Genomic DNA, 15,566 nt, shown 5'->3' on the forward strand with positions numbered 1-15,566 from the left:
CAGGTCAGGTGTTTCCCTGTCTGTGAGTGACTGTACTGTCAAGCAGCATGGCCTGTCTGTCTCCTTTGAGGTTTGAGGTTTTACGTGGCGGTGAAGAGGAGAGCAAGAGAAGGTACCCAGCCTGTCTCAAAGGAGCCAGCCAGGCTGAGGTTGTAGCCGAGCACACACCCATGCACACGTGCTGCTTGGCTCCATCCCTAGACATGAACCAGGCCTAGTGGCACAAGCTTGTCACCCCAGGCCGTCCTTTGCTGCATGGTAGGCTTAGAGGGGTAGGGCAGGAGGAGGGAGAGAAGCCAGTCAGGGTGCTGGTCCTCAGGCCTGAATCCTGGGTTTCCCTGGATCCCGCCCGTAAGGTGGCAGAGAGACTGACTTCTGCAAGTTGTCTTTGGAGTTGCACCTGCCACCATCCAGACAATAAAACAAACAAATGAAGAATTTCAAAACAGAGTGGCCCATGACAAAGGACAATTTAGCAAACAAATTTAAAACTATTTTCTCCTGATAGGTGACACTGCATTTATTTTCATGTGCTATTTGGGACTCAGGAGAAAAGAGCAGTGGCAGAAATTTGGGCGGGACCTTGATGGAGGATGTGCGTTTTCACTGACTCAGGAATTTCCTAAGGACATAGATGCACATATATCTATAAATCTCTATAGGCAAGGATTTAAAAAATGTGTTATTATTGTGTGTATGTATATGGTGTATGTATAGGTGTTTGTATATGATGTGTATGTATGATGTATGTGTAGGTGTTTGTATACGATGTGGATGTCTGTATGTGTAGGTGTAGGTGTTTGTATATGATGTGGATGTCTGTATGATGTCTGTGTAGGTGTTTGTATATGATGTGGATGTATGATGTATGTGTATGTGTTGGATGTGAGGATGTCTGTATGATGTATGTGCAGGTGTTTGTATGTGATGTGCATGTCTGTATGATGTGGGGCTTTGCCCATGCTACGGCATATGTGGAAGCCGGAGAACAACTTCATGGGTCGGTTCTCTCCGTCCTCCTTGACTTGGTTCTGGGGATGGAAATCCTGCTACTAGGCTCGCCCTGTCCAACGCTTTTCCTGATTCGAGTCATCTTACCGGCCCTGTTGAAGGGTTTCAATATCATGGAAAATTGTTAACTCACTAATAATCCAGTAGTTAATTAGTGGAGGCATACCCACAGTGGAGTTTTATGTAGCTATTAAAATCATGCTGTATTTTTTGTTCTTGAAATGAGTTTCACCTGCAGCTCAGGTTGGCTTCTGACTCAGCAGCTGTGGCTTCAGCCTCTTGGGTGCTGACTTACAGGTGGACTATCACAAAAGTGTTGACTTAGCTGGACGTGATGATGCGGTGCCCAGTGCCCGACATGTCAGTACTTGGGATGCTGAGTCAGAATGTCCTGGACTAAAGAAGCAGCGATGATTTCCTTGATGTATAGGTTTTGTTTTATGTTATATTTGCATATATTCCATTTAACAATGGGTCTTAGGACGTTTTCACTGTAGGGACCACATGGCTCCAACTCCCCACCAGTCCCCTCCCTCTTCCCAGCCAACGTCCCTCCTTCCTGCACACACCTATGCGTACCCGATTGTTAGACACATGCACCTTATAGAGCCTGCACCACTGAAGAAAAGGGTCTGTGGGAGGAACGTGCCTTCCTCCCTAGTCTGGCAGGGTGTTGGCAGACCCTGTGCAGGTGGACTGGCCTCAGACCAGAGATCCTCCTGCCTCAGCCTCCTGACTGTGTTCTAATGATAAGCTTGTGCCACCATGCCAGGTTTCATTTCTGTTTACTCCTCTGCTTCTGTTTTCTTCCTTCCTCCTCCTCCTCCTCCTTCCTCTGAAATGGGAGGAGACAGGCTCTCACTTTGTAGCTCAGACTAGGGGCGTCTCGCACCTCGTTCTCCTGAGTGTATAGAAAATGAATGAATGATCTCGTGACTATATAGATACAGTCTCATAGAGCTGACCTGGTCATGGTCAAGTGCACACGTCTCACCTGAGCTCCTGTTATCTCTGATAGGTCTACTCGTGGGGCAGTAACACCTTCGGTCAGCTCGGGCATTCTGACTTCCCAACCACAGTCCCTCGGCTTGCAAAGGTACCTTGTGTATTCCAGAATTCTGTGTTATAGCACTTTGTGTGTCTAGGGAAATTGTTTTGTAGACAAATTTAGTTTATAAATTTAATTTTTCTAAAACATTGATTAAAATACGATTTCATAATATGAATCCACTCCTTTTCCAGCTAAATGCAGTTTTTCAAAAATGTTTTTACTTCACAGCCTTGTCTGTATTTTGAATATTGATAGTACTTCTGCCTTCTTTTAGCAAAAAAAAAAAAAAGGAAAAAAAGAAAAGAAAAGGTTCTTTTATACAAAAGTTTATGCCTTTAGTGTGTTCGGGGCTATGTTACCATCAAACAATGTCTACTCTGGCTTCTCTCTTAAGTTTGGTTTTGAAAAGTCATCATTTTCTGATGTTATGTTCTGTAGCTTACATCACAGTAAACCTTTTGTTAACACTTTTTCTGCAGCAAAACTACAGGTTCAGATGACCCTGTCTCTGACTTATAAATTGATTTTCATTTACATAACACTGGCCTAGGTCCACGTGGGTGTCTTTTCAGGGGTCCTGCCTGTTCCAGCATCCTGGGAGCTGGCACAGTGAAGTCACAGCAGAGTTAGTGAGTGACCAGTGGGAGACGGGATTTCAGCACCCGTGGGCCCAGTTGGCAACAATGAGATTTAGCCTTATTAGATGTTTTCTTTTCATGTAGATCTTTGCACACAGCTGAATGTGGATGGACAGAGGTGCACTCGAGGTGTGACTTTTAGAGCAGGGCTCTAGAGCCTCCTCCCTGTAAAATAAGCTGCCTATAGACACCTATGAAAATAACATTAAAAACTATTAAGAACTATACTTTTTCCTTTCCTTATTCTACTTTTTCAGATTTTTATAAAAATCCAATTCAGGTTTAAAAGCTGAACATCAGTTTTTTTCGTTATTTTTTTCCCTCCTTCTGCTCTGTTCTGTAGTAACTAGGTACCTTGCTGGGTTTGGTTCACTCTCTAAGGTATGGCTGACTGCCCGTGCCCGCTTAAGTAATCTGTTCCCTGCAACTGGATTCTCCTCGGTTGCTTTGGACAGATGGACAGACGTTGAGTTTCTGTCATTTCAGGTTAGCAGTGAAAACAGAGTCTGGAGTGTAGCCGCAGGCCAGGATTATTCCTTGTTTCTGGTGGACACCAAAGACTTCCAGCCTGGGCTGTATTACAGTGGCCGACAGGACCCTGCAGAAGGTGACACCCTTCCGGAGAATCCCGGTGGTACCAAGACTCCAGTCCTTCTGTCCTGTAACAAGGTGAATAGGAGTTGGACCCTAAAGCCCACATTGTGTAGCTGCTGGAGCCTTTGAACTACAAGTCGGCCTGACTTTAAGTCCTCTGACCGCTTCACGTAAAACTGCAAACCCCTTCTCTTCCTCCCCTTCTTATCTCTCTGCTCTGTTCTCCCTAACACACGTGAGATGCTGTGATCTTATCTGCTGTGGGGCTTTCTGACTTCCTCATCCATTGTTGTGTCTGCACAGTACATGTGCTGGTTTCATTATCTTTTTGAGGCAAGATCTTGATCAACACGCAGCTCAGGGTAGCTTGGGGCTTGCTGCACAGGCCTCCTGTCTTCTTCTCCCGAGTAACTGGGCTTGTGTGATCACTCCTGCATAGGGCAGGCTCTGGAAGCAGTTGCTGAGCCTAGCTCTCCTGGAGGAAGGCTACGCCTGTGCTTCTGTTCTTCTGTTTCGTGATGCTGGGGCTAGAACTCGGGGCTCTCTCTGCACGGGGCAAGAACTCTCCCACTGAGCTAAGCCCCGAGCTGTTTTTATTTCATTTCTGTTTTGCGATGCAGGAGTATTGAAAAGCGCCATCCACAGTGAGGTGTCCTGGAGGTGAATTATGGCAGACGCATTTCTAACTCTTCTTGGACACTGCTAACTTGAGGGTCCTGAGCTGTGCTCACCGAGAAGGCCCCAACAAGTCACGGGCAGAACTGCCTGCCTGAGTCCCTGCTCCTGTCAGTTTAGCCACTTCTTCCTCTTTTGAAGATCTAAACCAGTGTCTGCTTTTCCACCTCCTGCCTCGTCTTTATACACTGAGAACATTCACTTGTTTCTGCTTTTCCTGTTAAAGCAACGCACATCCTCAGAGAGACGTGTCAACAGGGAATGTAACCCTCAGTGCTGGTACAGCCTAGGTTTTCTATTCTCATTGAAAACTGTGGTTTTGGACCACATAGTCTTTGGCTGTCTGCTTAGTAGGCTCTGAATGTATTGAGACAAGACCTTAAATTGCCAGAGGCAGCATTGGCCAATTTTTTTTTTTTTTTTGTTACACTAACCTGGAACTCACTGTGTAGTCAAGATGGCCTTGAACTCCCAGCACACCTCCTACTTCAGCCTCTGAGTGCTGGAATTATAGGCATTAAACATCTTATTGGCTATGTGTTTTCTTAAAGAAAATCCCCTTATGTTGGCCCTTTTAAGAGACAATAACACAGACCCTTGGTATAGCACAGGGCTCCTCTTTGTTCTCATTAATCTTATTTTCTGCAGAGTGAGTCTTGAGATATGTAGTTCTTATCAGTTGACTCTTTAATACGCCTGAGGTATCTTGAAATAAATACAAGTAGGTATATACAGTTACTCACATTTAACAATGGTGTGTGCATAAGCCAACTCCGAAACAAAGGAGTTCTATACACAGCATTTGTAAATCTTCACTGTGAAGGTGTTGGAGCTTAATAACCTGTTCCCCAACTCCTGGGTATCTTAACCTTAGCCCCCGTCTGCTGCTCTGAGCCCGTGCGACATACCTGGTCATTGCTCATAAATTACATTTTATCAGTGATCTTTTTATCTTTTTATCTTCCCCCTTTTTAGCTTGGGTATATAAGCAGAGTAACAGCAGGAAAAGATAGTTATCTCGCCCTGGTGGACAAGAACATCATGGGATATATCGCCAGTCTCCATGAATTGGCTACTACGGAAAGACGGTTTTACTCAAAACTAAGTGACATCAAGTCTCAGATACTTAGGCCTCTTCTCAGTTTAGGTAAGTTGTTACCTCTCCCCCCCTCCCCCCACCTCTAGATCATCAGGGCTCTCGTTTTAACTGTCCTTCTGTATTAAAAGGAAGCCCATTTGGTTGGTTGGTTGGTTGGTTGGTTGGTTGGTTGGTTGGTTGGTTGGTTGGTTGTGTAGACAGGGTGTCCTGTAGCCCAGATTGGGCACCACTCACTGTGTAGCTGAAGAAGATCTTGAATTCTTGATCCTTTTGCCTCCATCACCCAACTGCTGAGATTAAAGGTGTGAGCTACCATGCCTGCTGGGTTTTATCGTTGAGGCTGACCTCAAACTTCTGGGCTCAGACAATCCTCTTATGCTAGTCTCAGCATTACCTGGGTCTCCAAGCATGTGTCTCTGTGCCTTGTGTTAAGAAAACTGCTTATGTTAATGGTTTACGCCTGCTCCCTCCCGTCTACAAGCACTCACTCACACTCTGCACATGCTGTTTGCGGCTCATCAGGAGCCAGGCTGCCTCACCTCCACCCGTCTTCAGATTCCCAGAGCTCGCTCTTCCTGCACTCGTAGAAACCGGAGCTGTAGGAAGATGTGGCTAGAGAGAAAAGTGTATTCTTTGAAAAAGTTATCCTCGAAACTAGACTTGAGCAATCATACTTCTGCATCTCATCCTTAAGATACTGTGTAACTTCATGGGATTGTTTCCCTTATAGTTCTTAGAATTGTATTTGTGTGTGTGTGTGTGTGTGTGTGTGTGTGTGTGTGTGTGTGTGAGAGAGAGAGAGAGAGAGAGAGAGAGAGAGAGAGAGAAAGAGAGAGAGAGAGAGATACTGTGTAACTTCATGGGATTGTTTCCCTTATAGTTCTTAGAATTGTATTTGTGTGTGTGTGTGTGTGTGTGTGATATTGTATACCTCCATGGGATTATTTTCCCTTATAGTTCTTAGAGTTGTATCTCTCTCTCTGTGTGTGTGTGTGTGTGTGTGTGTGTGTGTGATACTGTATAACTTCCATGGGATTATTTTCCCCTCATATTTCTTAGAGTTGTATCTGTGTGTGTGTGTGTGTGTGTGTGTTCATTTGGAGGAAGAGACCTGTTAGTAGTCTTCATCTACTTAGACCATGAAACCCAATATGAACAAATTCAACAGAATCGCCATATACGGGCTGCCCATGCATGCTTCAGCATTGCCAGGGCATAAATTTCAATTTTTTCATTCATATATTCATTTGTATTTATAATCTCTTAAAAGCACTACCAGAATGTGAAGGGTCTCACTCCACATTAGTAGGACTTAACAAATGTTTATTCAATCACAAAAAGGAGCTGGAAGTGAGGTGGTAAGACAGAGGAGATAGTTCCCATGGCCTCCACTGGGACGCCTGTACCCATGTATCCATGGTATCTGGGGTCTCTAGGACATCAGCAAGGAATGCAAAGTGAGGTTTGGGAGCTATTAAAAATAACAGCAGTACATGGTAAGACCCTGTCTCAAAACCAACAAACAGCCGAACAGCCTTTCCCTGACTTACGACAAGAGATGGAATTTTCTTTGTCTCGCTGGCCACAATTAAGACTCAGAAGTTGGGCTGGTAGTCTTTTACCCTATTAAGGGAACGTTGGCTTGTGTCAGGTGAGCTTCTTGTTCCTAATGGAAAGATCCCTACTTTAAACAGCCGGGCAGTGGTGGCGCACGCCTTTAATCCCAGCACTCGGGAGGCAGAGGCAGGCGGATCTGGTCTACAAAAACTAGTTCCAGGACAGGCTCCAAAGCCATAGAGAAGCCCTGTCTTGAAAAAAAACAAACCCTACTTTAAACAGCTGACTTAGCAATTCACTTTTATTTATTTGGAGTTTGTTTTTTTTTTTTAGTTTTGAGTTATGGTCTCGTGTAGTCCTGGTTAGTCTTCAACTCTCTATGTAGCTAAAGATGACTCACTCCTGTTCCTCATACCGTCCCCCAAGTACTGGAGTTACAGGCCTGCACCACCACTCCTGACCAATTTAACTGTGTCTGTGAATAGCAGTGTGTGGAGCCCCAGCTGTGTAACGTCTCCTCCAGAGGATGGGCTCAGAACTTAGGCAGGAGAAGGGAGTGTTTTCAAAATTTCACAAGTGTTAGCTTCAGCGGGTCAGTGCAGTTTGGCTGAGATACTAAAAAATCACCTGGGAAACCTTTAAAGAAACACCCATTCAGAGATAGCAATACCAAATCCATGGAACCAGGGACCCCATAGTCTATAGGTTTCCGTGACATTTGTGGTAGTGACTGGGGTTCCACAGATGAGTGTTTTCAGAAAGGGGACCATCATAAGAAAGCTCTTGGTGTTCATGTTGTTATCATTTTGGTGCAGAAAATTTGGGCACTGTGACCACTGTCCAGCTGTTGCAGGAAGTCGCAAGTCGGTTCAGCAAGCTGTGTTACCTCATCGGGCAGCACGGAGCCTCGCTTAGCAGCTTCCTGCAGGGCGTGAAGGAAGCCAGGAGCCTGGTCCTCATGAAGCACTCGAGTCTTTTCTTGGACAGTTACACAGAGCAAGTATCAGCCTCAGCACGGGATTTGCAGGGGAGCCGCACCTCAGAGGACAGTGCATAGGGAAAGGTGTTTCATTTCATCTCAGCCGACCAGAGTTCCGCAGTGCTCAACTTCAGTTTCCTTCTGCACCCAGCAGAGATGGATAGCATATTTCATTTACATACAATGTCCCATTGTAAATCTGGTTATTTTTGTTTACTTAAGTAAATTAGACCAAAATTTGAGGAAATGTAGAAGTGTATTTAAAGACCTAAAGTGTGAGCCTGCTTTTTACTGCTGTGTGACGGGACACTTAGTTACATTTAACGCAACGGTGTTTTCTGAATAACACCAAGAATGTTTTATACGTAAAACCGACCAAGTATATTTGTAATCTTAAACTATTTCTCACTTTTTCTTGATTTGTATTGTGATACCATGATTCAAGGCAATAATTTAAGTGTTGTTTTAATGTATACTAGGTAACGCTGTTGATTCCAAGGCTGTGTTGTTTCTATACGTAGCTTATTTGTTCTCCATCTGTCTGCCAGAAATTGACTCTGTGCCACCAAGTGCCAGGCACTGCACAGAGTTACAGAAGGGGGCCAGTGAGGAACACCTGTTGCCAGGGAGTTCCTGTCGGGCCTGTGTTTTCCCTGGGTTATAAATAACCCAAGGACTGATGTGTGTTTATTATCAAGAGCTGCAGGCAATGCTAATCAAAAGGATATTTAAAGTTGCTCCCTTCCCACCAGCAGAAATAGCCTACAATCACCTAGTATTTATTTCCCTTTCAGACTTAGTACCTAAGTGACTTCAGCCGCAGGCAAATTAAGTATATTGGAAGCTGTTGTCTAGGAAGAATTATCTTGACTTCACTCTTCTAACTCATCAGACATGAAAAATAATGATAGAACTTGACACACAGATTTATTCTAAAAATTAGACTTTGTTATTTGTATGAAGGTTTCAGCTTTTATTAGTGCAATTTTCCCTTTTTTTTAAATCTTGTGTTTATTTACCCCACCATACCTTCCCCTCCCCCTTGATTACTTGTGACCTTTTGCTTTAAAATGAAGTTTCTGTTGTGCTGAGCTACCATTTAAAGCACAGTAGTTATCTCTGCAGGTAGGATAAAACTGATTTACTTCTGGTGGGTGGAGGTTGAGACAGGATTTCTCTGGTAACAGTTCTGGCTGTCCTGGAACTTGCTTTGGAGACCAGGTTGGCCTTGAACTCACAGAGGTCTGCCTGCCTCTGCCTCCTGGGTGCGCCACCACCTGGCTCAGTAATTTACATTTTTAGCCTCTACCACTGAGGCTCCCTTTAGGAAGAATTTCCCATCCCTGGCAGTATCAGTCGCTTACTAGCCCGCCTGAAAGGAGTGTTCCTGCTCAGAGCAGTCTGTCTGGATCACTTTTGGTATTTAATCAGTGCGATCTATTAGTGGTCACACCCAGCTCCCTACTGTTTCCTTAACCTTCAGTGTTTCTGAAGACTTAATTGGAGAACTTTAAATGGAGATTAACCTGGCATTAAAAACCCTACTGTTTGAACCGTGTTTTCTCCTGCTTGTTAGGTTAGTTAAGTGCCACCTGCCTGGCTGACCTGCTTGGCACCAGGCTTGTGAATCTTGTTTCTGTTAGCATTCCTGCTGCCCTGCTTCTGCTATCCCTGCTGCATCCACCTGCCCATTCTTCTCCGCTAAGAATCCATTACGGTGATGTCCCAAAAGTTCTGAAATTCGAGGGTGAGATTTCAGAAAGTGTCTAGATAGGCATTTGAAACTGCACAGAGCTAATTTCCGTCACTAATGCCGGTGTGTCTTCTTTTCCGCCAGGTACTGCACATCAGTCTCAAACTTCCTGGTGATGGGAGGATTCCAGCTCCTCGCGAAGCCTGCCATGTAAGCGGTCCGCACCTTCCACTCACCCTTCGAACCGCTGTAGAGTGCACGTTTGGGGTTTCTGTTTTTCCTGTTTTATTTTATCTGGTTTTGTTTATATTTTTATTGTATTCTTTGCCCTCCCCAAGCTCCTCTGAGATCCTTCTCCCCAAAACTCACCCAGTTTTATGTCTTTTTCTCTTAAAAAAAAAATTAGGAAACATGGAGTCAGCTTTGTGTTCAACTGCTTCACGGGGCCTGCCATGGAGTGTGGTTGATGTGTCCAGTGTCACATCATTGACTAAAGTGGACTTTCCCTCTCCCAGCAGCCATCAGTTGCATATAGCTTCATGGCTAGGGCTGGGACTAGTGTCCGCCTCTCCTTCTCAGGGTTGGGATTTTGTCTAGTTGGAATCTGCCCAGGTTGTGTGCATGTGGTCACAGTCTCTATGAGCCGACCTGTTTACCAGCTCTGTTAATGTCTGGAAGATGATGTCTCTTCAGAAACATCGTGGCTCTTAAACATCTTCCTGTCTCCTCCTCTGCAGACCCCAGCTTTGAGGGGAGGGTGTGATAACGACATCCCATTTAGGGTTGAGTGCGCCAAAGTCTCTCACTCTGCACACGGTCCACTCATGGGTCTCTGTGTTACTATCTGTTGCAAGAGGAAGCTTCTCTGGTGAGGGCTAGCAGTACCGGTCAGTGGGGACAGCAGTGTCAGCAGGAGCTGTCTGTCTTATTGCCGTGTTTACTCAGCAGAATAGGTTTCTCCCAGGGCCTGGGACCCATCTAGTCTCAGGGCCGTGTCAGATACAGGTTCTGTCTCCTGTGGTGGGCCTTAAGTATCCGGTTACCCTGTGCCATCGTGCCGTTACCACACCAGGGCATTTCTGTCAGGCCCATCACTATTGTAGCTTCCAGCAGCTTCCAGTTGAGCAACAGCTCGACTTCTCCATAGTCCATGACATAAATATGTAATGTTTTCAGCAGTAGGGTCTTACTGTCAGATAACCAGTGACATTGACTGTGGCCTGCAATGTTGGGGGGATCTATAGGACTCCTTTGGCCAAAAACTCCCAAAGATGTAATATATTCTTGATACCGAGGGTTTTCTTTGGTAGCATATGATGTCTTGGAGTACTGTCTCCTTCATTATATGATAACTCCATTTACACTTTTGTATATATTAGGAAGTTTCTACCGTGGGAGTTTCCAATGGCTTTTCATTTGGAGTACCATGGGAAAGTCATTTACCCATGAATCAAAGCGCAGTGTTCCATTAACTCTGAGGACAGGGTACCATTAGCTCCTGACTGTCACCAGGTGTAGTTAACTCTGAGGACAGGGTACCGTTAGCCCCTGACTGTCACCAGGTGTAGTTAACTCTGAGGACAGGGTGTTGGTAGCCCCTGACTGTCTCCAGGTGTAGTTAACTCTGAGGACAGGGTACCGTTAGCCCCTGACTGTCACCAGGTGTGGTTAACTCTGAGGACAGGGTACCGTTAGCCCCTGACTGTCACCAGGTGTAGTAGGATTCTGAAGGAGCACTAAAGTCTAAGATGCAAGATCTGGTCCTTCAGTGCTGGCTTTTGTTAGACCTGACACTGTGGTCAGCTCAGCTCTTTTCACAGCAGAACATCTACTTTATTTTCATCTGAAAGAATGGGAATTTTTCTCCCTTTGGAAAAGAGCAGATGATGTCTGCTGTGATCGCAGAAAAGGGTACCTTACACGGACTACATCTCGGTCCTGGACAAATAATATCACAACCTCTGATACAACACACTGATCTAATAACACAGACAAACTGAAAGTTCTATATTTTAGTAGAAAATACTTCAGATATTCATTCACCACCCATACTTAACAGGTTTAGTCAGGTGTGTTTTTATTTTCTATGCTAACGGGAGTGCTGACATCTTGATCTTACTTCTGGTTTTTGCCAGTCTGATCCTTCTTTGTTAACCTTAGCTAGTGTTCAGCAAAGGATTGCACTAGGAGTTCTAATGTGATTTGAGGTGCCTCCTCTCCTTTGGTGTTTTCTGGAATAGTCTGTATAAGCCAGCAGGCGTCTGTGTCTTGAAGGCTGGGTTGAATGCATCTTCCAACAAAAGCAAAATCAAACCTTTGCCCTTCAATGGGAGTGTTTCCTCTGGGGAGTTTCTGAGCTGCTGGTTTGGTTCTGTAATGAGTAAGTCTGTCTGGGTCTGTCTTCTTACGACTTTAGTCATTCATTTGGAAAATTGTTTGTTTTATCTGTTTCCATTTCGCTAGCATTTCTAGTTTTGTCTTCAGGTGTCTCATCTCATTTCTCCCCACTATTGTTCCCTGCTGTTACTTATTTCAGCCTTTTTATCTTTTGTTTGTGTTGGTGAACCAATGAGTTTTATTGGGGTTACTCATGGAGATACGGGTGAGGAGTTACAGGAGCAGAAATGATCCAAAGGCAGCTGCAACGCCGTAGCCCACCCCAGCATGGGTGACAGCTCACAAAGCGGGAAACCTGCAGCTCGCCGCACAAGCCTGCAGGCAGCTCAGCAGGCTGGAGAGCGACCCTTCCAGTCTAAAACTATTCCAGGCAGAGCTGGTCTGGCCTCCAGAGTCCTCTTTGTGGTGTGACTTGCTTATTCTTGGGAAGAAGGGACCCAGTGAATCTGGTCGGTTTCAGGAACTTCCTAGGGCTCTTTGGAGTTGTCTACCTCCCTGCTTAAGGCATTGTCCCTGGAGAATGGAATGTCTCACTCCAAGAGGAAAAGGTTAGATATACTTCACCTCTTCTTCCAGCTCTTAGACTCTTCCCCAGTGATCACAGAGTTCCGAGGGATGATGGTAAGTGCCTTCCCCTGGGTGCCCCAGCGGCAGTCACTTGTCTTCAGGAGCTTCACCAGTGTTTATGAGTTGAGGCTGATTCCGTCGGCGATCTGCTCCCCTGACTGGAGTCTACTTTGTTTATTTTAAAAATTAGGACGGTCTTGTCAGCAGTTTGCTCCCTTTTAATGTTTTCAAAGATTGGGTACTGTTTCTCATTTTAAAATGTTATATTAGCATATATTAATTATTCATAATAGTAGCTTAATTACAACATTTCCATGCCTGTGTAGAATGTATTTTGGTCATATGACCCTCTTGCCTTCTTCCCAGTCCCTCTGATTCTTTCCTTTTCCACCCTGTACCCTTCCTCTTTCACATCTATTTTCTTTAATATCCCAATGTTTTTGTTAAGGTTGCTTACAGGATCATGGACTGGGAATTATATACTAGGACCATCATACTAGTGACTACACCACTGAAGAAAATGCCTCTCCCTTCCCCATTAACCATTAACTTCTCGTAAGTCCTCAGGGAAAGGTGGAGACTCCTGATCTTTATTTCATTAATTCATTGGTGGTCACCCATGAATCTTTCAGATTCATAAATTTAGACAGTTCATTGATTTTTCATTATTATTATTATTATTATAGCACAAGGCTGGCTTCAAGGAGAACTCCTGACCATCCTGCCTCTGCCTCCCGAGTACTGGGATTACAAGTGTGTACCACCATGCCTGGTTTGTCCTGTTCCTCTAAGTCTAGTTCAGTGGTCAGTGTGTGTTGGCAGTCGAGAGGGAAGACAGAACTTAGATGTATTGTTAGTTCCACACCAGTGCTCCGAGCAAGGAGCCCTGTTTTCCCACTGCGTCTCTGTTCAGCACAACTCAGAGTGGCCAGACCCGCCAGAGTCTTGGGACTCTGGGCTGTGAAAGTAACAGAATGGTGCCAATTTATCATTTATCCCCGAAACCGTGGCGTGCTGCGTTCATTTCCTAGAACACGAAGAAAGTCTGTTACCAGCCATTTCTATTAGAGTTGCTGTTGCTACCATTGCTGTATCCTGCACTTTAAAGTCCTATTTTAGAGGTTAAAAATTATAATTCTGTTACTTACACCTGGGTCACTTTATTGTGTCTGTATTCATTTCCATAACACCAAGGCTGTGCTGTGCGTTCTGAACAGTTACTTGCAGGGAGACCTTCTATGTAATACCGTTCATATTGTTTATCCCAGATGATCATAGGATCCCGTTTCCTTCTCTTCCAGTGATTTCCTAAATAAAAACCAAGAACTCTTACAAGATTTGTCGGAAGTGAATGATGAGAACACCCAGTTGATGGAAATACTGAACACACTGTTTTTCTTGCCAGTCAGGCGACTTCATAATTACGCCAAGGTTTTGCTGAAGCTCGCCACCTGCTTTGAAGTGGTAGGTTCCCCCGCGTGCCCAGTGTCAACGTAGGTTGTTTGCATGAAGTCACTCACCGTAAGACACTGGGCCCCGCTAAATTAACACTTATGCCTGTCTAAAGGTCTCCCTCTCTGTGAGAAAGTGGAGGAGGAAAGATAAGCAGGGTAGAGCAAGCTGTGGTTCCGCTTCCAGTCCGGACCTTATTCAGACCTGTTCACCTCGTGAAGCCAGCTAGACTAGAGCGTCCGCTACCACTGCTCCTGCAGGAAGGTCTCGGTCGCATACACGTGGTGCATTTTTGTACTCCTGTCCCTGTTCTTTCTTTCTTTTTTTGGGTGGGGGGGAGGCATGGTTCTCAAGACAGCATTTCTCTGTTTAGCCTGGCTGTCCTGGAACTTGTTTTGTAGACCAGGCTGGCCTTGAACCCAGAAATCTGTCTGCCTCTGCCTTCTGAGCACTGGGATTAAAGAACTGCGCCTGCCTGGTTTTTCAGTCACTGTTGTGAGCATGCTCTGTGTTTCTGTTTAACCACCATCAACCCTGGAGAAAGCTGTAATCGTTATAGATGAGCGAGTGGAGGCACAGCTGAGAAAGGCTCCCTGTGGACGGACCTGTCTGCCCTACCCAAAGAAACGCAGAGACTTACATTAACTATAAACTGACCTCTTAGCTCAGGCTTATTATTAACTAGCTCTTACAACTCAAATTAGCCCAGAATTCTTATCTGTGTTTAGCCACGTGACTTGGTACCTTTTCTCAGCAAGGCGGTCTCATCTCGCTTCCTCTGCGTCTGGCTGGTGCTGTTTCTCTGTCTTTCCTCTTCCCAGAATTTTCCTAGTCTGGTTGCCCCACCTATACTTCCTGGCTACTGGTCGATGAGTGTTTCATTAAATTAATATGAATGACAGATTTTTGCGGTATACAGGAGCTTTATCCCGCAGCAGCTCCCTTCTGACTACCAGTGTCTACCCAATCTCACATGCATGGTAGTGGAGTACTCTGACATCGCCCCCCTCTCCCTGGCTCCCTTCAATGGGCCGCTGCTGTCCTCGGGCTGAATTTTCCTCCTGCACAGAGGATGCAGTGTGTGGATAATGTTTTGTACTCGTCCCTCTTGTTTATTGGTCTCCAGGCATCTCCAGAATATCAGATGCTGCAGGATTCCAGTTCTTGTTATGAATCTCTTGCTCTCCATCTCGGCAGGAAGAGGAAGGAAGCAGAGTACACGCTGGGCTTCTGGAAGACCTTTCCCGGGAAAATGACGGTAAGCCCGCCCGCTATCGCTGGTCCCACCAGCCAGCCTCTCTCTGCTCCTCCGTTCCTTTAACGGTGGCGTGGCCTTCTGAGAACCAGAGCAGTGAGTGTTGGAGTCCCCGTGCATCCCTTGGTTCCCCGGGGGTCCTGCAGACTCCGCTACCTTGGGTTTCCTTGCTGCTGTTTCAGGCTCCTCTGGGCTCTAATTTTAGGAAGGGTATGAAGCTGCGATAGGCTATGACCAGAAGGGTCGCCCCAAATACACCATGAGCCTAGTTTACCCCTCCTTTGCGTGTGCATCTGCGTGATGTTGACGGCTCACGGACCGCGTGGTTCCTCGCAGGACTCCCTGCGGAAGCCGGAGCGCCGACTTCTGTGTGAGAGCAGTAACCGGGCGCTGTCGCTGCAGCATGCGGGCAGGTTCTCCGTGAACTGGTTCATCCTCTTCAACGACGCCCTGGTCCACGCTCAGGTAGGCTGGATCCCTAGCGGGCAGTTGTGAGCTGCTCTCTCATTAAGCTACACCACAGCCAAGATTTTATTTTCTAGTTTGAGAATGAATGTCAGCCATGTGCAGGGCCCTTAGAGCAGGGATGGGAAGGCCC

General features: G+C 45.7%; 1 protein-coding gene across 1 annotated transcript in view; it reads left to right on the forward strand.

Moving 5' to 3' along the window:
- The window catches only part of Als2 (ALS2, alsin Rho guanine nucleotide exchange factor), a 50,345-nt gene that overhangs the window by 20,784 nt on the left and 13,995 nt on the right, over nucleotides 1-15,566 (forward strand). The window contains exons 9-16 of the mRNA XM_026788831.1: nucleotides 2,030-2,107; nucleotides 3,187-3,369; nucleotides 4,945-5,116; nucleotides 7,441-7,621; nucleotides 9,442-9,507; nucleotides 13,563-13,725; nucleotides 14,840-14,971; nucleotides 15,305-15,433. Coding sequence (XP_026644632.1) covers nucleotides 2,030-2,107; nucleotides 3,187-3,369; nucleotides 4,945-5,116; nucleotides 7,441-7,621; nucleotides 9,442-9,507; nucleotides 13,563-13,725; nucleotides 14,840-14,971; nucleotides 15,305-15,433 — 1,104 coding nt within the window. The remainder of the gene's footprint in view (nucleotides 1-2,029; nucleotides 2,108-3,186; nucleotides 3,370-4,944; nucleotides 5,117-7,440; nucleotides 7,622-9,441; nucleotides 9,508-13,562; nucleotides 13,726-14,839; nucleotides 14,972-15,304; nucleotides 15,434-15,566) is intronic.

The sequence above is a fragment of the Microtus ochrogaster genome, unplaced genomic scaffold, assembly GCF_000317375.1.
Source record: "Microtus ochrogaster isolate Prairie Vole_2 unplaced genomic scaffold, MicOch1.0 UNK8, whole genome shotgun sequence".
NCBI lineage: Eukaryota > Metazoa > Chordata > Mammalia > Rodentia > Cricetidae > Microtus > Microtus ochrogaster.